At 42.6% G+C, this 27,911-nt stretch overlaps 1 protein-coding gene across 1 annotated transcript in view; it reads right to left on the bottom strand.

Moving 5' to 3' along the window:
* Positions 1–27,911, bottom strand: part of LOC126176432 (ankyrin-3-like) — a 201,088-nt gene that overhangs the window by 113,295 nt on the left and 59,882 nt on the right. Inside the window, exon 4 of the mRNA XM_049923589.1 lies at positions 19,064–19,261. Coding sequence (XP_049779546.1) covers positions 19,064–19,261 — 198 coding nt within the window. The remainder of the gene's footprint in view (positions 1–19,063; positions 19,262–27,911) is intronic.

The raw sequence follows: 27,911 nt of genomic DNA, 5'->3' as shown, positions 1-27,911 counted from the left end.
TCCTTCAGCTTGGACGCTAGCAGGGCTAGCATGCCAGCAACCATGTCTACTATGGAGCATGGAGAATGCCACTTCAAACAACCGATAGATGTCCAGTTGCAATACTGGCGAGCAAACTCCAGCCTTCTTTACTGATGCACAGCAGTCAGCATGGTTGCATCATCCAGGCACCTGTTGTGGAGACCATATGCACCAACATTCGCTGTAGAGCCACTGGGGAAACAAAGATGGTACCCTCTTGGCCCCTCTGGATGGTCAGTTGCTCAACAGTTGCTCCTGTATTCATCTCTACACATCTCTGCAACTACTGTCATTCGTATCCCGTGGTGCAACACAGTTGTCTTGGTGCCAGTTCTGGATAGTGCCATTTTGCTGTGAACAGGGGACATCAACAAGGTAGCACATAACTATTTACAGACTAAGCCATTTCGGAAATTCTTCTACGCTTTGTCCAAAAGCCTTAGACATTTCGGAAACGTTTCTATGCTTTGCCCAAAATCCAATGATCGTGTCATTTTGAACACCGGGTGGGTCACTCGGTTTCCACATTACAACAATTGGTGCAGTGTTCTCTGTGTTGCTCTGACATGCTTTTTATACTCTCCACTACTGATGTTGCCACCTGCCATCTGTGAATGGTTATTGCATATTCACACACACACTCACACACACACACACACACACACACACACACACACACACACACGCACACTGGCCATTAAAATTGCTACTCCACGAAGATGACGTGCTACAGACGCGAAATTTAACCGACAGGAAGGAGATGCTGTGAAATGCAAATGATTACTTTTTCAGAGCATTCACACAAGGTGGCCGCTGGTGGCGACATCTACAACGTGCTGAAATGAGGAAAGTTTCCTACCGATTTCTCATACACAAACAGCATTTGACCGACGTTGCCTGGTGAAACGTTGTTGTGATGCCTCGTTTAAGGAGGAGAAATGCGTACCATCACGTTTCCGACTTTGATAAAGGTCGGATTGTAGCCTATCGTTATTGCGGTTTATCGTATCTCGACATTGCTGCTCCCGTTGGTCGAGATCCAATGACTGTTAGCAGAATATGGAATCAGTGGTTTCAGGAGGATAATACGGAACGCTGTGCTGGATCCCAATGGCCTCGTATCACTAGCAGTCGAGATGACAGGCATCTTACCCACATGGCTGTAACGGATCGTGCAGCCACGTCTCGATCTCTGAGTCAACTGATGGGGACATTCACAAGACAACAACCATCTGCACGAACAGTTCGACGACGTTTGCAGCAGCATGGATTATCGGCGCGGAGAACATGGCTGCGGTTACCCTTGACACTGCATCACAGACACGAGCGCCTGCGATAGTGTACTCAAGAACGAACCTGGGTGCACGAATAGCAAAACGTCATTTTTTCGGATGAATCCAGGATCTTTTTAGAACATCATGATGGTCACATCCGTGGTTGGCGACATCGAGGTGAACGCACATTGGAAGCGTGTATTTGTCATCGACATACTGGCGTATCACTTTGAACAGTGGACGTTACATTTCAGATGTGTTACGACCCGTGGCTCTACCCTTCATTCGATCCCTGCGAAACCCTACATTTCAGCAGGATAATGCACGACCGCATGTTGCAGGTCCTGTACGGGCCTTTCTGGATACAGAAAATGTTCGACTGCTGCCCTGGCCAGCACACTGTCCAAATCTCTCACCAACTGAAAACGTCTGGTTAGTGGTGGCCGAGTAACTGGTTCGTCACAATACGCCAGGCACTACTCTTGATGAACTGAGGTATCGTGTTCAAGCTGCATGGGCAGTTGCACCTGTACACGTCGTCCAAGCTCTGTTTGAATCAATGCCCAGGTGTATGAAGGCCGTTATTACAGCCAGAGGTGGATGTTCTGGGTATTGAATTCTCTGGATCTATGCACACAAATTGCGTGAAAATGTAATCACACGTCAGTCCTAGTATAATATATCTGTGCTATGAGTACCCGTTTATCATCTGCATTTGTTCTTGGTGTAGCAATTTAAATGGCCAGTAGTGTATATATATGATGAATATGCTACCCAAGTGAAGCTATATATATATATATATTTGGGTAGCAAGTCCCACTGACTCTTTATGTACCTCATCCCCCCACCCCACTTCTAGTGGTCCATCCCTTCCTTCACACTCTCCGTCACTGCAGCTCCTCCTCTCACTCTCTCTGCCCATCTACCCCTCACCCTGTCTGTGATCATATTTTCATCCCCTCACCCTCTATCCATATCCCTCCCTCCGCCTTTCTCTGTGCATCTTATAGCCCCTTCCTAGCTCCATCCACTCTGCTCTCCAGTTCATCTCATCCTAGTTCACTCTCTCTCCATCCATCTCCTCCTACTTTGTCTCTATTCATCCCACCCAACCCTCCTCTCTGCCCATCTGATACATCTTCACAGAGTGCCTATAACCTCCTTCCCTCTCTCTCCTGCAATATTTATTCATCTTGTAATATATACTCACATATAATCATACATAATTATATTTATACAGTGATGATATTTTAAAGCTGTAATTTTAAAGCTGTAACTATGAACGTATGTAACAAAGTGTGACACTGTCCTGAATAAAAACTGTCCTGAATAAAACAGTGATACAGAGAAAGTGGGATAAAATTCCTTGATCTCTATGACCAAAATATATTTTTGCTCTCAGAGATCTCATTTTGGAGCTGATGACATCTTTAGATCAGCTTAAAACAGAGAAAAATCAACTGCAACTAATGGGGAGAGTATATTTGAAAAAATTAAATTTTACTATATTGAAAAATATGCGTATAGGTGAAATACTGTGCTGTAGATAATATGAGGCATACCTGTATTAAAACAAATCCTAAAGTAATGAAGCCATAGAGGCATAGGAGCAAAATGGAATGACACAGAGAAAATTAACTTGGCATCAGACACAAAAAATTAAATGTAACATTAGTGACAAACTAAGGTAAGATACAGTCGCCTCTAAATATGTACTTGTATTAAACACGAAACGGCGCGCATAAGCACTCACTTGCAGTATGCCGGACAGCAATAGACAGCAACTTACTGTGATCCTATAAAATCACAAAACCGTGAAAGTTGCACAGATATTTGTTTTATTTAAATTGCGATCAATATCGGACTTTGGTGTGCAGTGGAAGGAAGACCAGGACTCGGCCATAGACAGAAAGGACGAAATGGACAGAAAAAGAGGAGGAGGTGGTAGACAGACATAGGTAGGAGGAAGGGTAACTGCAGGAGGTGGGTGAAACGTGTACTGGAGCAATGGGCACATGCAAAAGGAGGAATGGGAGTTAAATACAGAGATGGAGCAGGCGAGGGGGTCGAAGAGAAGGGGAAGGACATATGAAGAGAGAATGGTAGTGGGCACAAGGAAACAGACATACAGAGGTGAGATAATTAAAACGACCTAGAGACAGAGGGATGAAGAGGTAGATACGGAAACTGGAGAGGAGGAGGTGTATGCATTATATGTGTCGTACTTGAGTGAAGCCACAGAGAAAACGCTAACCTATATACACAAAGCAGTATGTGAGTATCTATAATCAGTTTCTCCTCCAAAACCCCTGTGGAACACAAACTGCAAACTTCAGAACTGTGGGGATTGCTAGCTCTAATAGAAGTAGAGGCACAAGTGAAAATGTATTTTTTATCAGCCCCTGTTTTATAGGCTGACATCAGGAGTGTTGTGTGGTAAACGTATGTCTGCCTTATCGATCTCTTGTGGAGGATATCCTACATCAAGGGCATAAAGTACTTCTTAAATCCTTGCCTTATGGGAGTAATATCGGATTGCTTTATCGATCTCCTTTGCAGCCCTAAATATGCAGATAAGGAAGAATGGGACAGAGGAGGTGGACAGAGAAAGAGCTGAGAAGAAGATTGACAAGATTACGCCAGAGGCACGTGGCAAAAAAGATTTCTATGCATACGATGGCCTCAGAAATGTATAGAGGCGAGATTAAGATTTTTAAACTTTCATTTGTTACTTAATAGGAATAGATGTAGAGTGTAATGATCTCATACATGTAAGAACAATGACTACATACTGCATTAATGAGGTACAGGAAGATTTAAATAAGTCTGAAAAATCACAACCTGCATTAGCAGTTTTATTTTTTCTTTGAGTCTTCTGTCACCTGAAGGATTTGATGCAGCTTGCCACAAATTCCCCTCCTGCACCAATGACTTCATTTCAGAGTAGCACCTGCGCACTACTTTCTCTACCATTTGTTGGGTGTATTCCAAACTCTGTCTTCCCCTATAGTTTTTAACTTTTACAGCTCTCTCCAGTACCATGGAGGTCAAACCCTGATGCTTAACAAATGTCCTGTCTTTCTGTCCCTTCTTCTTCTCAGTGTTTTCCATACGTTCCTTTCTTCGCCAGTTCTGCAGAGTAACTCCTCACTCCTTATTTTATCAGTCCACATCATTTACAACACTCTTCTGTAGTACCACGCTTAGATTCTCATCTGCCCCAATTTCCCCGCACTCTATGATTTACTACTCTAAAATGCTGTGTTCCAAACGTTTATTGGCAGTAATTTTGTCTTCGGAATACGTTTACATTTAATACCAGTAGACTTCTTTAGTCTAGGAAAGCCCTCTTGGCCTCTGAAACTCTGCTTTTTATGTTCTCCTTCCTTCGTCCATCATGGGTCATTTTGCTTCAGAGACAGCACAATTCTTTTAACTTCATCTATATCGTGACGACCAATTTTTGTACTAAGCAACTCGCTATTCTTGTTTCTACCACTCCTCATTATTTTTTTCTTTCTTCGATTTGCTCCCAGTTTATATTCTGTAATCATTAAACTTTTCATCACATTCAAAAGATTCTGTAACTCTTCACTTTCACTTAGGATGGCAATGTCAACACCGATATCCGTTCACCCTGGATTTAATCCTTCTCTTGAAACTTTCTTTTATTTCCGTCTTTTCTTCCTGAATATATAAATAAACAGTATGGACGAAAGGATGTATCCCTGTATTTCACCCTTTTTGATCGGAGCAGTTGGTTCTTGTACATATTGTGTATCACCCATCTTTCCTTGCTGGTAAATCTATCATTCTCAGAGTTTCGAACATCTTTCAGACTCGCACTTTTGAGCGTTTTTTCTAGATCGACAAATCCTGTTAACATATCTTGCACTTTTTCAGTATTGTTTCCTTCATCTATTGGAACGTCAGATCTGCGTTTCTGGTGTCTCTGCTTCTTCTAAAAGTCAAACTGGTGGTCATCTAACAGATGCTGCATTTTCTACTGTTTATTAAACTTTTCAGCAGGTAGGATGCATGAGATGTCAAGCTGATTGTGAAATAGTTTTCGCAATTATCTACCCCTGTTTTCTTTGAAAATGTGTGGATGATGCTGCTCCCAAAGTCTGGCGGTACGTCGTCAATAGCATGGATTCTGCACACCAACTTGATAAGTAGTCTGGTTACCATTTTAGACGTTCCGACGGAATGTTATGCATCCCTTCCACTTTAATTGTTCACAAGACCATCAGAGTTCTTATAAATTTTGACTCAAATATGAGAACCCTTCCTTCCTTCTCGACTCCCGTTTCTTTTTCTAACAAGTAACCGGAATAGTCCTCCCCCTCGTGAAGGCCTTCAATATAGTCCTTCCATATACTCGCTCTTTCTTCTGCGTTTAACAGTGGAATTCCCTTTGAACTCTTCATTGAGTTTCTTCACATCTTTCTAGAAGTCTTTTCGTCTTGGCTGCTACTTCAAATTTCATTTCTAAGTGATTTATATTGCTGTATTCTCGTCTTTCCCTAAACGTTTTAATAATTCCTCCTTTTGTCGATCAACTGAATTGGTTCAAATGGCTCTGAGCACTATGGGACTTAACGCCTGAGATCATCAGTCCCCTAGAACTTAGAACTACTTAAAACTAACTAACCTAAGGACATCACACACATCCATGCCCGAGGCAGGATTCGAACCTGGTACCGTAGCGGTCGTGCGGTTCCAGACTGAAACGCCTAGATTCGCTCGGCCACTCCGGCCGGCGATCAACTGAATTACTTCTTCCTTTACCCAATATTTCTTACCTTCTTGCTCCTGTGTCTGACTGGTCAACGTGTATGGTTGCCGTTACTAGAGATGTCCATTACTCCGGAACTGAACTGTCTACTGTGATGTTCCTTATCTCAGTATCCATGTAGTGAGCGAACTTACGAGACTTCTCATCATTCGTTTGTGTTCCAGTATCTCACTTCCTTCCACACTGATTCTTCTGTCAAAAATGTGTGTGACATCGAATGGGACTTAACTGCTAAGGTCATCAGTCCCTAAGCGTACACACTACTTAACCTAAATTATCCTACAGACAAACACACACACCCATGCCCGAGGAAGGACGCGAACCTCCGCCGGGAGCAGCCGCACAGGACATGACTGCAGCGCCCTTGACCGCTCGGCTAATCCCGTGCGGCAATTCTCTTGTCATTTCTCTTAAACTTCAATATACTCCTCATAATTACTAAAATATGATCCGGGTCTATTTACACTCCTGGATACGCTTTAGTATCCAATATCTGATTTCGGCGTCTCTGTCTGACGGTGATATAATCCAACTCGAGTCTTCCCATATCTCTGAGTCTTTTCCAAGTACACCTCCTCCACTTATAATCCTCGCAGAACTCAATCAGTCTGTTCCTTCTCTCATTCCTATTGCTTAATCCATATTCTCCTGTAATCCTTTCCCCTTTTGATTCGCGTACAGCTGCCTTAAAGTACCCAACGATTATTACATTTTCAACTCATTTTATATTATTCTGTAGAACTGCATTTCAAAAGTTTCTGTTGAGTTCTAGCCTGAACTGATTACTGCCCATGTTTACTTCAGTACATGGCTACACTCCACATAAATACCTTCAGAAAAGACTTCCTAACACTTAAATCTATATTCGATGTTAACACACTTCCCTTCTTCAGAAATACTTTTCTTGCCGTTGCCAGTCTACATTTTATGTCATCGCTACTTCGATCATCATCAGTTATTTTATTCCCCTAAATTAAAAATTCTTCTGTTACTGTTCGTGTCTCGTTTCCTAATCTATGCCCTCAGCGTCACCATTATCGTTTTTTCATTTGGTTGATGCTCATCTTATATTGTGCTTTCAAGGCATGTCCATTCTGTTCAACAGCGGCCCCAAGTTCTTTTCTGTCTCTGACTGCATTGCAATTGCAACCCTCAAGGCTTTTATTTCTACTTTAACTTTAATTCCTACTTAAAATTTTTCTTTGGTTTCCGTTACTGCTTGCTCAATGAACATATTGATTAACGTTGGAGGTAGGCTACAGCACTGTCTCAGTCCCTTCTCAACCACTGATTTCTTTTCATACCCCTTGACTCTTCTAACTGCTGTGTGATTTCCCTACATGCTGTATATAGCCTTCCGCTTCCAGTATTTTATCACTGCTCCTACCTTTATAATTTTAAAGAATGTATTCACATCAACATTATTAAAACTATTCTCCGCACCTACAAACGCTATAAACGTAGGTTTGCCTTTTCTTAACATATATTATACGAAATGGACGCTATTGCTACCAAAGTTAGAGTTTGGTAGCGTGAAAGCCTGGAACGTCCCTCCATACGGAGTAGGAGAAGGGCAGGAATCTTGATATGGTTGTCCAGAGGCTCCCTGTAGGTGCAGAGCTTCACATCATATTCGTCGATGCCCATACAGCGCGGTTGAATAGCGGGATTACTACACCTAGAGAGGATCTGGGCGCCACCACCATCCCTTAAACACTCTTGACTTCGGTATGGAAGTGAGTTCTTAGTCAAATTGTTGGCACGCCAATTCCCTTACTCACTGACTAAGACTGTGTTTCTCACTTGGAGCGCTTCTCCCAGAGTTGTGCTTCACTATTCTGCTAGTAATTGCTACTTCTCTTACCTCTCATGCCGAAGACTCAGTCTCTGACTGCTGTTATGCAACCAGTTGCATCCTTTGCTATTCCAGTGCTCAGTATTAGCCATCAATACAGTAGTTACTGTCAAGGAAACAATGAAACTGATTCAGACTGTTGAGTCTCCTGAGTCACCTGCAAACATCCTTTCTAACCCCAAAATCAGCGCCCCTCTTAGGTGCTACTTGACAGCGTTTGACGTTCGTCCAAGCAGTCAGCCTGCTAGATTGCCAGTTTTTCTCACTGCATTTGCTCCTAACCTTCGGAACTTACAAAGTGACCTGTAACTTCTTTTTCCGTCTATTCTATACTAGCACCCGAAAACCGACTCCTCATTGTTCATTTTTGCAAATTTGTTTACTCATTTGTAATTTCCTCGTCAAAAGGAAACGGAGAGATGTTTCGCGGAACTTAATTCTTTTCGGCCACTTCAATGAAGCTGGAGTTAGGGCAGGAGAATCGCAAGTCAGAATAATAACTTGTTTCATGGCACACTGCTCATTTTTGAAGTCGCGCACTCGAACAACAATGCAGTCGCTATAACAATATCTGCAAGTGGTCCTGCAGGTAACGGCATTGTTCAGTCTTAGTGATTTGAGCACTTACCTTACGCTAGTTAGCTTCATTACCTCATACATTAGTGCGCTAAAGTTTTGGAACGAAGGTAAGTAACAGTTTTACCATTTCTGTGAACCTGTAAACATTTACTTCCCCAGTAAATAGTAAGAAAATGGTAAAATTTCAATAAAGCGAATATTTGTAAAGCAAATGATGTGAACTGTAGATTTATTTTATATGCCGCCCTTACTTAGTCACATTGAGGCATTTCAGGCCCACGGTACTAGCAAGTTTGTGCACACCTTGTATAATGTCAGTATATCATTGCGTTCCATAGGAAGTTCCTATATAATGTTTACGTGTATATGACTTCCGAAATTGTTATAATTTGTGCATTATGAGGAGACTTCTTTTTTGAAGATTTGTGGACTGTAACATATACAGAGTGAACCAAAACTTCACCGACAGAGTGCGGACGGATTTTTTTTTCTGAGTATTTTCGTATAAGGGCACTTCAGTTTTGCATTTAATACTACTCTGTTCTGACTTAGGTTTATTTTTCTTAGTTTGAAATGTAACAGGTGAATAATAGGTTTACGGGTACCACCACTACAGGTTCACTGAATGAAATGGAAGAGACTACGCTGAGCTGTTCCTGCAGCGACGCCAACCTCCCCACAGAAGCGTTACAACTGAGTGTTGTGTTGATATATACGAGATGAACACTAATAAAACCGAGATTGCAAGGATTGAATCCTGACTGGAACTGGAGGAAAAAATTTTCTGCGAACGTGTGTCCGGGAATGCGTCGTTGTCACTGTAGAATGACAGTTCCTCTGACAACAAGTCATGTGTTCTTTGTGTGTGGCAGGCTCTGTGATCGACGCAGCGCACTGTAAGCAGCAGCGGTATTCATGTCGGGAACAAGCCAAGATGCTGTTTGCGTACAGCCAACGGGATGGAAACGTTCGGGAGGCAGCACCGCGTATACCATGTGAATTTGTTTGATCATGGGTCTTTTCAGACTGACGAAAGTGCAGGGATGCGGCGGGCTGTGCGTACACCCGATGTGGAGGACCTGGCTCTACAGGACATTGAGACGAACCCTAGAACAAGTTCCAGTTCAGGGGCATGCACAATCCTCCACATTCCTGCACGTTCGTGTGTCTAGAAAGACCAATCGTTACACAATCGCCCAAAAATGGCTTGAAATTTTCTGTGATATGCTTGGTGTCTGTGAGGGTATTTGTTTTGACGTAGCTGTGCTGCCTCTCGACCGTTTCCATCTTCCTGGTCATGCACAAACACCATCTCGGCTCGTTTCCGTCGCGAATACTGGACCATTACGTTACTTACGGTACGCTTCGTCAACCACACAGCCTGCAACATAAAACGAACACATGGGATGTGTTCAGAGTGAAACGTCCCCTTTGAACAATTATACACGACTGTGCTGATAAACCTCTTACACTATTATTGGCCACTGCCCACAACAATTTGTAAAATTTTTTGTGGGGAGCATGGGGGATATGTAAGTAGGCTGTTTATGTTTTCTTTATGTAAGTAGGCTGTTTATGTTTTCTTTATGTAAGTAGGCTGTTTATGTTTTATTATTGGCAACGTTACGTAGCGCTCAGTATGAAGATCACTGGCTGTCCTGTGTGCAGCCTGTGGCTAGTTTGCATTGTTGTCTGCCATTGTAGTGTTGGGCAGCGGCAGCTGGATGTGAACAGCGCGTAGCGTTGCGCAGTTGGAGGTGAGCCGCCAGCAGTGGTGGATGTGGGGAGAGAGATGGCGGAGTTTTGTAATTTGTCATGAACTGCTATATATATTATGACTATTAAGGTAAATACATTGTTTGTTCTCTATTAATATCTTTCATTTGCTAACTATCCCTATCAGTAGTTAGTGCCTTCCGTAGTTTGAATCTTTTATTTAGCCTGCAGTAGTGGCGCTCGCTGTATTGCAGTAGTTCGAGTAACGAAGATTTTTGTGAGGTAAGTGATTTGTGAAAGGTATAGTTTAATGTTACTCAGGGCCATTCTTTTGCAGGGATCTTTGATAGTCAGATTGCGTTGCGCTAAAAACATTGTGTGTCAGTTTAAGCACCGTCTTGTATAATTGTTCAAAGGGGACGTTTCAAGAGGAACTGTCATTCGTCGGCGCCGTTTACCGTGGCAACGATGCATTTCCCGATACATGTTCATAGGATCTTTTCTCCTCCATTTTCTGTCAGGGATCAGTCCCTGCAGCTTGTTGCCTGCAGTTTATCCCTTTTATTAATGTTCACCCTGTATATACACACACTGACGGAAGAAGAAATCGTGTTTGTGAATAACATCGGTGCAAGAACACAGGTTAATCTCAGCGCGAGACGCCACTTCAAGGAATATAAAGGAGACGGAAAAGTAGACAACAGGTAATAAAGCATGCTTCAATCACGTAACCACTTAGTAAAGAACTGGAAGATCGCTATGAGCTTAAACCCTGGTGTATGAAGTAGATATATTTGAAATTAAAATCGTCGAAATAGGGTAAGAGGCCTTAGAGCAGAGGGTAAGCAAATATATTGCTGAAATGTAGACGTGGAAAAAAAAAGACAGAGAGAGTAGTTTGTTTGTGGACAGTATCCGTGTCATGCTTGGTGAATTGTGACATGATGTGGAAAACTATGGTAGGGAGGTACAAATGTTAAAAGTGAAAATACTTCATCACTGTACAGCACTCGGGGAAAACGCAACGAGGCTTCAGCGGTTATCAGTGTACATCAAAGAGGGTGTAGAAGTAGACTGGTCGGAGGATTTTTGCTTTGAAGTGGGCAAAGACGTCGCATAGAGAGTTTCTGTCTTTGATTCTCAATGTAAATCTCATCTAGTTTGTTTCTGAGAAATTTTGAAGGTACTTAACCTACTGCAACGTGATTTGCAATCCACCATTTAGAAAATAGTACTGTGTAATGGGGACTGGTAAACTAGAGAGATCTGAGTCATATGAGAAATTTAAGAGTCATCATGGATCCAGAAGTTCTTAAGGCTACAGCATACAGCCATTAAGACGAATTTATAATGAATCATTTGGTAGATACAGGATTTTTGTGGAGCGCCATATAACTCATGCCAAATATCTGAATCACTGGACTGTTGAGTAACATCTGATTCCAACACTAATTACCAAGTCAACATGGAGAAATACAGAAAAATACAGAAAAATACGTAGAACTTGGGAGAATGTCCAAGTGTTAATGACATTTCTAGATCTGATTGATTACGTAAGGTATTCTGAGAAAGGGAATGAGAGTAAGCGGAATACACTTAACGGTAATATGAAGAGACAGAGAATAGATGCTGGAGTTTATGATAAACTTGCGGTGAATTATTGTCAAGTAACACATAATACACATCCAGATTTTAGCGACAGATTTAGAGGTATGACAGCCCAGACAAAACAGGAAACAGAGGAGAGGTTTAAAATGGTTCAAATGGCTCTGAGCACTATGGGACTCAACATCTTAGGTCATAAGTCCCCTAGAACTTAGAACTACTTAAACCTAACTAACCTAAGGACATCACACACACCCATGCCCGAGGCAGGATTCGAATCTGCGACCGTAGCAGTCCCGCGGTTCCGGACTGCAGCGCCAGAACCGCTAGACCACCGCGGCCGGCAACAGAGGAGAGGAGATGGATATGAGGAACTAAGATGTTCTTGGCAAAATCCACGACCATTGTGCAAATAATAATGGGCAAATATTGTTGTAGTGCCAGCTGGTGAGAATTAAATTATTGTCGCTAACCAAGAAAATCGTGTGGAGTACTGTTGGAGGAAAAGAAACAGTTGGTCACTATGCATTTATACTATGCCAGGAGCAAGAGTTGTTGAAGAACACGTTTTTGGAAACAAAACCAGTATGGAAACTCAGTCGCAGTCTACAATTGAAGAGAAAATAAATGAGAAAGTTGTAAATAAGTTAACTGATTCAGGATCTGGTTGTGTTCCTACGGATAGTTTGGTGAAAACGAAAGTGGACTGGTGGTCTACTGAAAGGTGTAGAAAGGATTTTGAATAAGTAAAAGAGTCATTATGTTAAACTATACTGACTTCACTGAGAATTTTCATGTAACCATCAATGCTTTGGGATGTCGAATAGTATCAAAGATTTATTAAGCAAAAGAGGTACGAGGATCGAGATTGCGCGAGGCTATTGTTTTTTTTTCAGATTTTAGACATCATTCGAGGACTAACCATTACAGAAAATTTATAAGCACGTAGCATGATGTGAACTACAAAACTTTTAAATGGCAAAGCAAAACGTAATTCCTATAGAAATGATTACAGACAGTAATATTCACAGGTGTCGTGATACAATTTGTGTAAGTAGGATGTGTTGGGAGATGAGCACTGAAACTGTTGCATTGTTTTCCTTGGGGAGATTCACCAATTTTTCTAAGTTGCGGGGCTTGGAAATATTCTAGTTGTTGTTGACATTTTAAATGCTACCGACAGTCATCGGCCTTTGCAATATTACCCACAATCGTTATACTTTGAAGTATCTCCTACGGTCGCTGGACTTCGACATATTTCCTACAGTTGCTGGACCTCGACACATTTGCCACAGTCGTTGAACTTTAAAACATTTCCTACAGTCATAGGACTTTTGAAATATTTCTGGCAGTCGTTGAATGTAGTCATACAAGGTCATGGACAACTGTGGACTTGGAAATAATTAGACGAGGCCCAGCTGTTGAATGTTTCATATGAAACACGAATATGACGAAACTGAACATTCGTGCAATGGTTAATAATCAAGTAAAATACACATTGCATCACATCGGTTCAGAGAGTTCCGGAATCTGTAAAGAAAATGGGAATAGAGATCAACATAATTTCCGCCATTTTTATTGCTCATCAAAACCACACATTGCAGACCTTCAGATGTGGTGGTCGAGATTTCTGTACACACCGGTACAATTAAAACCAAGTAGCACGTCCTCTTGCACTGGTGCATGCTTGTATTCGTCGAAGCATACGATCCACTAGTTCATCAGGCATTGTTTGTCCAGATTGTCCCATTCCTTAACGGCGATTCGGCGTAGATCCCTCAGAGTGGGTGGTGGGTCACTTCATCCATGATCAGCCCCTTTCGATCTAGCCCAGGCATGTTCGATAGGGTTCAACTCTGGACAATATGCTGGCCACTCTAGTCGAGCGATCCTGAAGGAAGTCATTCACAAGATGTGCACGATGGGGGCGTGAATTATTGTCCATGAAGACGAATGCGACAATATGCAGCCGATATGGTTGTACTATCGGTCGGAGTATGGAATTCACGTATCGTACAGATTTTACGGCACTTTCCATGACCACCAGAGGCGTGCGTCGGCCCCACATAATGCCACCCCAAAGCAGCAGGGAAGTTCCACCTTGCTGAACTCGCTGGAGTCTAAGGCGTTCAGACTGACTGGGTTGCCTCCAAACACGTCTCCGATGATTTTCTGGCTGAAGGCATATGCGACACTCAACAGTGAAGAGAACTTGATGCCAATCCTGAGCGGTCCATTCGGCATGTTGTTGGGCCCACCTGTATCGCGCTGCGTGTTGTCATGGCTGCTAAGACGAACCTCACATGGACGTTGGGAGTGAATTGCGCATCATGCAGCGTATTGCGTACTGTTTGAATCGTAACACGATGTCCTGTGGCTGCACGAATATTATTATTCAACATGGTGGCGTTGCTGTCAGGATTCGTCCGAGCCATAATCTGTAGGTAGCGGTCATCCACTACACTAGTAGCCCTTGGGCGGCCTGAGTGAGGCATGTCATCGACAGTTTCTGTCTCCCTGTATCTCCTCCATATCTGAACAACATTGCTCTGGTTCACTCCTAGACGCCTGGACACTTCCATTGTTGAGAGTCCTTCCTGGCACAAGGTAACAATGCGAATTCGATCGAACCGCGGTACTGACCGTCTAGGCATGGTTGAACTACAGACGGTACGAGCCGTGTACCTTCTTCCTGGTTGAATGACCGGAACTAATCGACTGTCGGAACCCCTACGTCTAATAAGTGCTACTCATGCATGGTTGCGTACGTCTTTAGGCGTGTTTAGTGACATCTCTCAACAGGCTAAGGGACTGTGTCTGTGATATAATATCCACAGGCAGCGTCTATCTTCAGGGGTTCTGGGAACTGGGATGATGCAAAACATTTTTTGATGTTTGTACATACTAAGTTCAAGGTGTTGTTGTAGTTGAGAGGTCAATAAATTCAGTGAATTTTTGGTAAGTTGTTTTGTTCAAAGTATATCCGCCTCACTGTATTGTATTAAGAAAATGCAGCGCTGTTCCAAGGATCAAATGACTTTCACTGATTATGGTGGGCATAAAAGTAAAAGCAAGGGCCTGGTCTGTGGTCCCCATAGACGACAATAAACGTTACAGACATAAAAACTCATCTTTTAAACTCCTAGCAGGAAGATAGAGTCGCAATCGATGAAGTTCCTAGGAAAGTTGGTCAACGTACTAGTTTCTATCACATCTGTCACGCGGAAGAACCACAGCGAGAAAAACGGAGAACGGAGAAAGATGGGCTCATATGAAATATTAGTGGCTGATTTTCTTCCCACGTGCCATACGCGAATGGAATTAGGCAAAATTGAAAAGCTAGTGGAATGAGAAGTACGCTATTCAACACGAGATGGCTTGCAGAGAGTAAATGTAGATCCTGTAGACTGGGGTATGATGTGTTGGTGTGATTTTGAATGTAACTGGCTCGTAAAACGACACCGGGAAGACGATACTCTCCACATGTAGAGTCTGGCTACATGGCATTTTCGTTTAAAGTTTCAGATAACACACGAATCACCCAGGAATGGAAAATCTAAAGCTGTTAATGAAATGATCTGTCACTGTAATCTAGATTGACGCCTTTATCACAGTATCTCAGAAGTTCTTACTATTCTATTCCATGTTTACAGATGAGACAAAAATGGTTCAAATGGCTCTGAGCACTATGGGACTTAACATCTAAGGTCATCAGTCCCCTAGAACTTAGAACTACTTAAACCTAACTAACCTAAGGACAGCACACAACACCCAGCCATCACGAGGCAGAGAAAATCCCTGACCCCGCCGGGAATCGAACCTGGAACCGGGGCGTGGGAAGCGAGAACGCTACCGCACGACCATGAGATGCGGACACAGATGAGACAGTGTTCGGCGATAGTTGATCCAGATGTCTACTCTAGGTGGGTGTAACGTTTGTGTTCTTTACACATTGTTCAATAATTCTTTTAGCCTAAGATGCATCATACGTCATTCGCATGGTATGAGCTGTACATCCGAAAACCGGCAAAAGCGGCAGATAATTTCATCAACATGGACAATTACCTTAGCTGTTGTAAAACGTGGCATTGTTACAAATTCATTATCGATTATGGAAGCAAAATCGATAGTGGTACCATTACAGGATACTCTTTGACCCTAAATAAATTTTATTTCAAGTTAGTTACACTTTTTCTTTACACGTTAAACATACTTATGACAGCAGCAAAACATTGCTGATATCTTGCTGATTCCTTCCGAAATTATGTTTAGGAATTCCCGTAAGATATCCATATTTCGTATGTTGAAATTACTTGAATACTTCATCCCATATTCTGCTACCATGTACTGAGGATATGTAGTAACTGGCCATAATAGGATCATATTTTCCACGGGAGTCGAACTAAACTTTTGTCACACATGAGAGAAGAAAGCTGTTCTATAATATTCAGAAGAAATTTAAAGACCGTTTGGAAAAATAACATTTACTCAGGAAGTTCTGGAGAACAGAAAATTCCATGTTTTACACCTACTACTGTAATCTAAACGCGTTAGCGAAGTTAATGTTACAAAAATAAATCATATTATTAAATTCTCCGTAACTTCGGAAATGTAAGAAAGTCATTAAATTTAAGACGAGTTTTGAAATTAATATTACAATTACTTTGCGATGAGATACATTACATACAAATCCCGGATGTTTTAAATTTCGAAAAAAAAAAATACATTTGTTTTATTTTGATAAGATAGCAGACACGTCTGTGGAAATAATGGACTCAAGTATTGATGCCACGGCTACATTAATACACGTACAAATAAGTTTAGTATGCAACAAAACAACTCTTAAGTAAATACTGGTATAAATTAACCTTAGCCTTCAAGAACTTCAGTCCTTTTACTAAAAGCAACTTCAGGCTTGGTTTTGTGACACTACATTCCGCAGATTGGTACGCACAAGGTTGTCTTTAGACTTCAGAGACATCAAGCGATACTTCAGAGTGAGTTGATGTGTGCCAAATTGTCAGCATACATAATCATCTCCGATGTCGTCATAAGCGTCGTCTGTGAGTTATTTACGAACTAAATACTGAACTATGAAGAGGTGTTTTGATTTATCAGTATATACATTTCTCAAAGTTACAAAAACGTGATAGTGCAATGATCGTCGGACCAGATAACATATCAATCGATGTCATTCCTTTCATCACATCCTCCTCCTTCATCTTGTTCTTCTTTTTCCTCTTCTTCTCATCGCCTTAGAACCTTGCTTGGGTGTAAGCCTTTCCAACAAGCTTCATCCAGTCTGCCCTCCCTAGCGCAGTTTTCCGTCATTCTCGGAACGGTCATCTTACATAGATGATACCGAAACCATATTTGTGGCTTGCTACATTGAATGAGTGGTCAGGCGTTACTTTTATCGACCTCAAACATAGTAAAAGTATGTGTACAGAACTCAGTTTATCTAAATGACGTCAGATATCACTTATGTACTGTCTTTGCTCAAGGTAAGTCCCTATTAAGATCTTTTACTTTCTTATGACTTTTCGCGTTTTGGAATAGTGTCTCAATCGTTTTCTCAGCTCTGTGGACTGCTCAATTGTTTCATTGCTCCGGAATAAAATGGCTACTGCAACGCTCAGCTCTTACCGTTGCATCATGGAGATCCTCATGCAACTACAGTATCAGACTCTACAAGAGATGTCTGCCGCACCGATTGAGCCAAAATGACGTCTCAGTCGACTGTGTGGGTGGACTAGCGTAGCATCTCGTATGCTCGTAGCTGCACGGGTGTTGGTAATGCACTGAGGTGACAAAAGTCATACGATACCTCCTAATATCGCGCCGCACCTCCTTTAGGCAGGCGTAGCGACGCAACTCGACGTCGCACGGACTTAACAAGATGTTGGAGGCCCCGTGCAGAAATATCCATACATGCTGCCACAATAGCCGCTCATAATTGCGAAAGCGCTGCCGGCGCTGGATGTTGTGCACAGACTGACCTCTCGATTATGTCCCATAAATGTTAGATGGGTAGTCGTGTCATTCACTCAAATTGTCCAGAATATTCTTCAAAACAATAGCGAACAATTGCGGCCCGTTGACATAGCTCAATGTCATCCATAAAAATTCCATAATGGTTTTGGGAATATGAAGTCCAGGAAAGACAGTAAATGGTCTACAAGTAGACGAACGTAAGCATTTCCAGTCAATGATCGGTTCAGTTGGGCCAGAGAACAGCCGACAACATTATGGAGCCACCGACAGTTGCACAACGCTTTGTTGACAGCTTGTGTCCATGGCTTCGTGGAATCTGTGTCTCACTCAAACCCTTTTTTCAGCTCTTTATACATGAAATCTGGACTCGTCGGAATAGCCTATGGTTTCCCAGTCGTCTTAGGTCGTCGTGCTGTTAGCAAAGGCACTCCCGTCAGCTATCACAGCCAATTAACGCCAACTTTCACCGCACTATCCTAATGGACACGTTTGTCGTACGTCCCACGTTGATTTCTGTGGTCATTTCACGCAATGTAGCTTATCTGTTAGCACTGAAAACTGTACGTAAACGCCGCTGCTCTCGGTCATTAAGTGAAGGCTGTCGGCCACTGTGAAGTACTTGGTGAGAAGTAGTGCCTGAAAGTTGGTATTCTCGGCATATTCGTGAGACTGTGTATCTCGGAACACAGAATTCCTTAATTATTTCCGAAATGGAAAGTCCCATGCATCTACCTCCAACTACTATTCCACGTTCAAAGCCTGATAATTCACGTCGTGAGGCCCATAATCACGTAGCAAAATTTTCATATGAATCATCCGAGTACAAATGATAGCTCTACCAATTCACTGTCTTTTGTATCTTGTTTACGCTACGTTACCGCTATCCTACGACTTTAGTCAGCCCAATGTATTTCTACCAGGGCGAGCGATTGCCGATATGCTGAAGCAGTTACCCTCTGCAGCGTACGGGTGTACACAGGGTTGTGTCGGTTAAACTCAATAGGCGGTACGTCTTTTCTACAAAAACCTAGTGTACACGCTTGTACATGTAGAGAAATTGAAGAACGGCTATTATGATGTGTACAGATGCTGGGCACCGTACTTAATTGCGATCAAGTGGAGTTATTATGTAATTCTAAATATAGCTACAGCAAAGCTATGCAAACTATGTTGTTCCAACATTTTGTTTCACAAAAATTTTAAATAAACAAATGTACAAACCTCTCCCTGCCCTCTCTGCGCAGCAAGTACGAGCGCCGTGTGACCCGATTTGTCCTTTTTTTCGATTTTGGCTCCAGCTTCCAGCAAGATACGCGCACCCTCTACATAGAATTCTTCTGCTGCGAGGTGCAGAGCTGTAGAGCCCTGTTTGTCTTTGCTCGACACCTTGTGGCCAGCGGCGATCAGCGCTCTGATTACCTAGAAACGAATAATGAACATAAACATGTTAACATTATCATACTTGCTGTAAAACGTACAAGCGTACAATATCCTCATATCGGCAATGACTGAAATATAGACTCATACTGACAATGACTGAAACACGAAAGATAACTGACAAGCTAAGCGTTGATATAGTCTGTTTGATGGTGACAGTTTCTGGCCACGATTAAGCAAAGACTTCAATTCTCGTTACAAGTAGAAAATTCACTGTGACTAAGATGGCACAGTTGTGTGACAAGCACATGGTCGCAGCAGAAGTGAAGGACGCGCAGGATAAGTGGTTTGTAGTAAGCATATACATGCAGCATTCTCACTCCACCGCATATTATGTAGATAAACACAGGGCGTTCGCTATATATGGGCGATGTGCGTGTCTCCTCGTGGCACCAGACGTGAATGCAAAATCCACTGTGTGGCACAGTAGGCATACTAGCAAGGTGAGATACGAGAGTATGCAATACAGGAAATGGGCTTCATTCTTTTAAATACAGGTAGCCACACGAGTACATTGAGCGTTGGTTGGTTGGTTGGTTTGGGGAAGGAGACCAGACAGCGTGGTCATAGGTCTCATCGGATTAGGGAAGGATGGGGAAGGAAGTCGGCCGTGCCCTTTCAGAGGAACCATCCCGGCACTTGCCTGGAGTGATTTAGGGAAATCACGGAAAACCTAAATCAGGATGGCCGGACGCGGGATTGAACCGTCGTCCTTCCGAATGCGAGTCCAGTGTCTAACCACTGCGCCACCTCGCTCGGTTACATTGAGGGACGAGTGGGTGTAGCCACTAACATAGATGCCACTTTAGAAAATCGCATGGCAACAGCTAAGATTAATAGCTGGCAAGTGCTCGTGTACCTTACATGTAGTGATCATAATGCAATTGTCATCGAAGGGGTAATAGACAATAACACAGGGAGCCTAGCAGAGGAAACGAGAACTGGGAGAGACATCAGGAAAAATGTCTGGGGATGGCTTAGACACCTACTTTGTAGCATTTCCAATCGAGCCGCTTCCGGCACATATAGAGCTAGGTGGGTAGCTACTAACTGAACTCTTGCAAAGAGCACAGTACATTATGTTCCTAAAGCTAAATAGTCAAGTTACAGTCCCTTGGAGCCCAGAACTGTCCACGCTTAAGCGAAGGGCAAGACCTTGAAGAACAGCTTATCAATGTCCTCTAGGGCAACCAGAGGGCTTTGCTAGGTTCCATGAATACAGGTCAATTAAGATGCGCTACGAAACATTGCTGCTGGAAACTAAAACCACACACTGGGAGACATTTCTACAAAGGCAACTGCTAAAATTTATTGACGGGAAAGGTTAAGGGACGTAGAATCATATCCACAGTTCGTGTGCAGGATGGCTCAGTGACGGATGGATGGAGGGAGTCAGCTGAATATCTGCAAACCGCCCTAGTTTCTGGTGATAATCGACACAGATACTGAAATACATATACAGCTTACAAATGAACCAGATAATGAATATGACAATCAGGTGCTGGTGACACCTTTCGCTCAAGAAGAAGTTACAGTCGCAGTTTTCAAACTCAAAACTGGAAAAGCTACTGGCCTGGATGGCGTCTACCAAGAGGTCGTGCGGATGGTAAGTCCATTGATAGTCCATATTTGAGAGCATTACAAAACGAGGCATTGCGTATAGGTAGGATCCCGGTGATTTGGAAAACAGCTAAAGCAGTAGTAACTAAAAATGGAAAGGATAAAGACCCGAAATCACCTAAAAACTTTAGACCTATCTGATTATTAAACTTGACCAAAGTTCTGGAACGTCTACTCCCTGATCGATTGCAGGCGTACTGGGAGCTCTATGGTCTAAACCAGTGTCAGCATGGACTCAGAAATGGAAGTCTATAGATGATGCGTTAATAGATGTCTTCAGATTATTAAAAAAATCGACTACGAAGTACGCAGTCGCGCTCATGATTAACATCGCTGGCGCAGTGGACAATCTTCGGTAGCCTGCGGTGTTCGCACGCCTTAGAGATCTCAGGGTCCCCAAATGTCTGTATAAGTGCTTTGTAGATTATTGTGGTGGACGTAGAGTCCAGTCGCTTGCGAGGCAGAGCAAGGTAATCAAAAAGATTACAAGGGCTGTCCTCAAGTGGTCCACTGCTGTGGGATTTTCTGTTACATCTGTTAGACAGGGCAGATACTACTGAAGGTGTTACCGCATATGCAGATAACGTCCTAGTGGTGGTGTCTGCAGACTCTATGGCGAGACTTGACGAAAAGGCGATTGATGTGCATGCTCAGATGCAGCATTGGTGCAAGAGCAACAGACTGACTATAGCTGTTTATAAAATCATTTACATATTTCTGAAGGGAAGATTTTGCCTTGGTACAAATCCTTCTCAGAGGCTTGTCGGAGTACCTGTAAAACATAGCACTGATTGTAGATATTTAGACATCCTTCTAGACGAGAAAAGAAACTTTATAGAACATGTAAAATCTATTGCTCAAAAAATGGCTAAAATTATGCTTATGAGTGCTTGTGTTGGCACTGCTAACTATAAACTGCGCTTGGGTGAGGTGTGGTCATATCACGAAACTGTTTTCAATAACATTGTGGACTTCGCTGCCCTTTTATGGGCAGCCACAAAACAATACTGCCATGAACTGAGCGGAGAGTAGTTCTGAGGCACACCGGTGCCTTTCGCATTACACCTGTAGAGTGTTTACTGGTAATCCTCGTGATATGTCCGATGGATATCGTGGTACGTTACAAAGTAGCGCTGTATTGGTTGCGATGTAAGGAATATAATCGTGTGTACAAGATCACTGAAACGTACATGTCTGATAAAAGACATTTACGAGCCAGGAGTTAGGTGAATAGCAGTCTGATTGGGACACAAGGAACAGTACAAGGCATATTTACATCATATTCCCAAGCATCAAGAACAGGCTCAAACTGCGCAACATTGTCCCTGACCGATGTTTTGTGCACCTATTAACACGTCAAAGTCCAAACCCTAAACACCTGGATCGAGTGGGATGTAATAAAACCAATCTGTGAATGTGGAGAAGATTCTGTCGTTCTCAGATGCTCTTTCTCAGATAGAGAGAGAGACTGCAGACAATTAGACTGTGATCTGAGAACAATTGTAAGTGACCAGAATTTGTGGATAGCAAATCGGATATCTTAAAGATAACTGCTTATCTTCCAGTCTATATCATCAAGTGGACACTCTGAGTATTAAAATAATGTCAACTGGTCACAAAAGCGTTTTCTCAATTACAGATAATCATAGGCACATATACATTTAATTACGAGAAACTTTAAACATATTGAAGAAGAAAATGAAAAAAGGAAGTACAAAAAAAAAGAAAGAATGCTAGAACCACCCACATTGGTATGACTAGACTCGTAGCTTACCGAGGCACACGAACATCAGTGTGGGTGATGCAGAATAGTGTAGCAACAACAGGTTTAGAAGTAGGTGTAATTGTAGTTTGTCGGCAAACCTCGAGTTCTTCCCAGGCAGCCAGTAACGTATCAAGTAATATAAGATGGAAGTTATTCACTTGGAACTTGACTTAATCCTCTTTATTTTATGTTGTTTCTTAACTGTCTCTTATGTTTTCAAATGTTCTCTTTTATTTCTTCATTAATATTACCAATCGTTGGAGATAATATGATTTACTGCTATGTACATGCATAATACACTGAAGCGCCAAAGAAACTTGTATAGACATGCGTACAGAGATATGTAAACAGGCAGAATACGGCGCTGCGGTCGGCTACGCCTACGTAAGGCAAGTATCTGACATAGTTGTTAGATCTGTTACTGCTGCTACAATGGCAGGTTATCAAGATTTAACTGAGTTCGGACCTGGTGCACAGCCGGCGCCGAGCGATGGGCCACAGCATCTCCGAGGTACCGACGAAGTGGAGATTTTCCTGTACGATCATTTCACGAGTATACCGTAAACATCAGTAATCCGGTAAAACATCCAATCTCCAACATCGCTGTGGCCGGGAAAAGATGCAGCAAGAACGGGACGAAAGACGACTGAAAAGAATCGTTGAGTGTGACAGAACTTGTAACCATCCGCAAATTATTGCAGATATCAGTGCTGGGCCATCAAAAAGTGTCAGCGTGCGAAACATTCAACGAAACATTATCAACATGGGCTTTCAGAGCCTTGATGACTGCACGACACAAAGCTTTAAGTCTCGCATGGATCCTTCAGTACCGAAATTGGACTGTTAATGACGGGAAACATGTTGCGTGATCGGTCGAGTCTCGTTTCAAGTTGTATCGAGCGGATGGACGTGTACGGGTATGGAGACAACTTCATCGATCCATGGACCGGGCATATCAGCAGGGGACTGTTCAGGCAAGTGGATGCTCTGTAACGATGTGGTGCGTGTGCAGTTGGAGTGATATGGGACCCCTGATACGTCTAGATACGAATCTGACAGGTGACACGTACGTAAGCATCCTGCCCCTGATCACCTACATACACTCATGTCCGTTGTACATTCCGACGGACTTGGCCAATTTCAGCATGACAATGCGACACCCCACTCGTGCAGAACTGCTACAGAGTTGCTTCAGGAACACTCGTCTGAATTTAAACACTTTTATTGGCCACCAAATTCCCCAGACATGAACATTATTGAACATATCTGAGATGCCTTGCAACGTGCTGTTCAGAAGAGATCTCCACCCTGTCATACTCTCAAACGTCCCCTTTGAACATTTATACATGACTGTGCTTGAACTGACACACAATATTTTTAGCGCAACGCAATCTGACTTTCAGAAATCCCTACAAAGGAATGGCCCTGACTAACATTAACCTGTACCTTTCACAAATCACTTACCTCACCAAAAATCTTCGTTACTCGAACTACTGCAATACAGCGAGCGCCACTACTGCCAGCTAAATAACAGATTCAAACTACGGAAGGCACTAACTACTGATAGGCATAGTTAGCAAATGAAAGATTTTAATAGAGAACAAACAATGTATTTACCTTAATAGTGTTGAAAAACCATAATATACATAGCAGTTCATAATATCCAGTATAACAAATTTCAAAACTCCGCCATCTCTCTCCCCACATCCACCACTGCTGGCGGCTCACCTCCAACTGCGCAACGCTACGCGCTGTTCACATCCAGCTGCCGCTGCCCAACACTACAATGGCAGACAACAATGCAAACTAGCCACAGACTGCACACAGCACAGCCAGTGATTGTCATATTGAGCGCTACGTAATGTTGCCGATAAGAAAACATAAACAGCCTACTTACCACTCTTACGGATTTATGGACAGCCCTGCAGGATTCATGGTGTCCAGCACTATATCAAACATTAGTCGAGTCCATGCAACGTCGTGTTACGGCACTTCAGCGTCCTGGGGAAGGGGGGCGGGGGGCAGCTACACGATATTAGGCAGGTGTACAAGTTTCTTTGGCTTTTACGGATTTATGGACAGTCCTGCAGGATTCATGGATTAACTAATATGTACACTCTGTTTACAGTTTCCAGATAACAGGTCTAAAATTCGTAGCAATAAACTCAGTTAAATTGAACTGAACTGAATTGACTATCCTTATACTCAAACATTTAAAGAAATGCATATGGAATTTGGAGATAAAGCAATGAAATATATATACAGATTTTAAAATTCAGTCCACTGGAGCAATATAGCGCCTCAGTGAAAACTAGAACAATGAACATCCCCAATCAATAGCTCTCTATGTTTGACTTATGATGGGATGCAACGTCACGTTAATGTGAGCAGCAGCACGAAAACAGTTACACAAATACATTTTGAATACACAGGACCTAGGCCAAGTATTGTCTTCAGTACGCATGAAGTGAAAATGCTGCCAATACAGTAACCGGCCGAGAGACCGTGAAATTTGTATGAGGTTTCGTCAGTGATGATACCGGAACACAGCTTAGTAACATAGATGGAGCATGCGTATTTATCAGCGCGTGCTTTTTTCGGTAGGTTGGGCTATTCAAGTAACGGGACCATAAAGTAGATGACATTGTGTGTGAGCGGGCATGTTTATAACGTCCTCAAGGACCGCTGGTTGACGCCACGCGGCTGCAGGTGCTGTATCCGCTGCTGGGACTTCCAAATCCGGTACAGGTAAACACGGCGGAGCGCCACCAGTAGTGGGATCTGACAAGTCTTGTCTGTGTCACAATGGCCGTCGTCGGCGGATACAGCAGGATGAAGTTTGATTTACATTCTGTGTTGGCTGTATATTGTACATCAATATCAACACATCTACTCAGAAAGCCACCTTATGCTATACGGTGAAGGGTACATAGTGTACTAGATTTCAGATTACCTGAGCAGTCAACGTGGAACATACATCTCCAGCCCTGCAAATATTGAGCCTTAATGAGCATTATTCAAGAGTGTTATCCAATATTAATTAGATAAATATGTGCCGAGGAAGGTAGTGAGGGATGGGAAAGATCTGCTGTTATTTGACATCCACTTCAGAAAGTTGCTCTGAAAGGAAAGAGAGATTCTCTTCCAATCCTGAGCGGAGCTAAAACTAGTGGAAGGTGAGCAATGCGTATAGCACTCAACGATTTCGAAAGTGAAGTTCTGTCTGCTGACCTGATAGAAAATCCAAGAGCTTTTCGTCTTACGTTACATCAGTAAACGAATCCAAATCATCCGTCCTAACGCTTTAATAATATGAAAAGAGATGATAATAGAGATAAGGCCGAAATATTCAGCCGGCCGGTGTGGCCGAGTGGTTCTAGACGCTACAGTCTGGAACCGCGTGATCGCTACGGTCACAGATTCGAATCCTGCCTGGGGCATGGGTGTGTGTGATGTCCTTAGGTTAGTTAGGTTTAAGTAGTTCTAAGTTCTAGGGGACTGATGACCTCAGAAGTTAAGTCCCATAGTACTCAGAGCCATTTGAACCAATGTTTTGGAAACTCCTTTTGGCAAAACTGTCTGCCTCAGGAAGAGCATACTGCGGTTCCTTGTTTTAACTGTCGTACGAACGTCAAGATGAAAAATATCGTAATAAGTGACTACGGGGATACAAATTCAACGGAAACTGATCAGCAGAGGATAGGTTACCTGGCCTCGTGGAACACCAATAGGATTCTATGCAGAGTTAGTGAAAGAACATGCTCCTCTTCTGGCAGCGGTGTCCCATAGGTATCTCGAGGTGCGAAGGATTCTTAATTATTGGACGAAAGCTTAAAGTATGCTCGCTATCAAGAAGTATCGTCGCACAGACGAACAAAAATGTAGGCCTAGTTCGGTGGCGTCAAGCTGTCGAGTTGTCGAGTTTTTCGTACATGTTTTATGCTCAAGTATTATGACATTTCTGTTGACCGAAAATCAGGTCTCCAGCAATCAACACAGATCCCGCTAACAGTGGCCACGTGAAATACTCGAATAGAACGGTCTATTGTCACAGCGTCAACACGGATTCACAAGGCATTGTTATTGTGAAACACGAGCTCTTTACGCACACGAAGTATTCAGTGCTATCGATAAATTATTTCAAATTGATTCCATATTTCTACACATCCAGAAGGCTTTTGACGCCGTACCTCACACGTGTCTCGTAATCAAATTGCGTGCTTATGGATTGTCGTCTCAGTTGCGCGAATTGCATTCGTGATTTCCTGTCAGAGAGGCCACAGTTTGCAATAATTGGCGGAAAGTCATCGAGTAAAGCACAAGTGATTTCTTACCTTCCCCAAGGTATTGTTATAGGCTCTCTGTTGTTGTTATCTATACAAACGATTTAGGAGACAATCTCAGCAGCCGTCAAGTTGTTTGGAGATGGTGCTGTCGTTTAACTTCTAGTAAAGTTACCAGAAGGTCACAAAAAATTGCAAAACGATTTTCAAAAGTTATCTGTAAAATGCGAGAATTGGAAATTAACAATAAGTAATGAAAATTGGAGGTTATCCACGTGACTGCTAAAAGGAATCCGTTGAACTACGGTCAGATGATTAAATAAATTAATCAAATCTAAAGACAGTTAATTCAAGTAATAATCTAGGAATTACAATTACGAACAACTTAAACTGGAAACAATATATAAAAATGCTGTGGGAAAAGCTAACCAAAGATTGTGCTTGATTGGCGGAACACTCAGAAGATGCAACAGATCTACTAAAGAGACTGCCCACTCTACTCTTGTTCGTCCTCTTTTGACGTACTGGTGCGCGGTGTGGGATCCTGACCAGATAGGATTAACGGAGAACTCTGAGAAAGTTCAAAAAATGGCAACATGTTTTGTATTATCGATAAATAGTGGAGAGACTGTCACGAACATGATACAGGATTCGGGCTGACGTCGCTAAAACAAAGGCGTTTCTCGTTGCGGCGGGATCTTCTCATGTAATTTCAAGCACCAAATTTCTCCTTCGATTGCGAAAACATTTTATTGACGCCGACTACATAGGGAGAAACGATCACCATAATATAATAAGGGAAGTGAGAGTTTCACGGAAAGGTGCTGGTGTTCGTTTTTTCCGCGCGCTGTTAGAGAGTGGAGTAACAGAGAATTATTGTGAAGCTTGTTTCATGAATCACTTAAGTGTGATTTGCAAGATAGCCATATAGATGTAGATGTAGATGCTCTAACTGTTCTTCCCC

The sequence above is a fragment of the Schistocerca cancellata genome, chromosome 3, assembly GCF_023864275.1.
Source record: "Schistocerca cancellata isolate TAMUIC-IGC-003103 chromosome 3, iqSchCanc2.1, whole genome shotgun sequence".
In the NCBI taxonomy this organism is placed as follows: Eukaryota; Metazoa; Arthropoda; class Insecta; order Orthoptera; family Acrididae; genus Schistocerca; species Schistocerca cancellata.
Note: the sequence above shows the minus strand (reverse complement) of the source record. Positions and strands in the feature narration are given on the sequence as shown.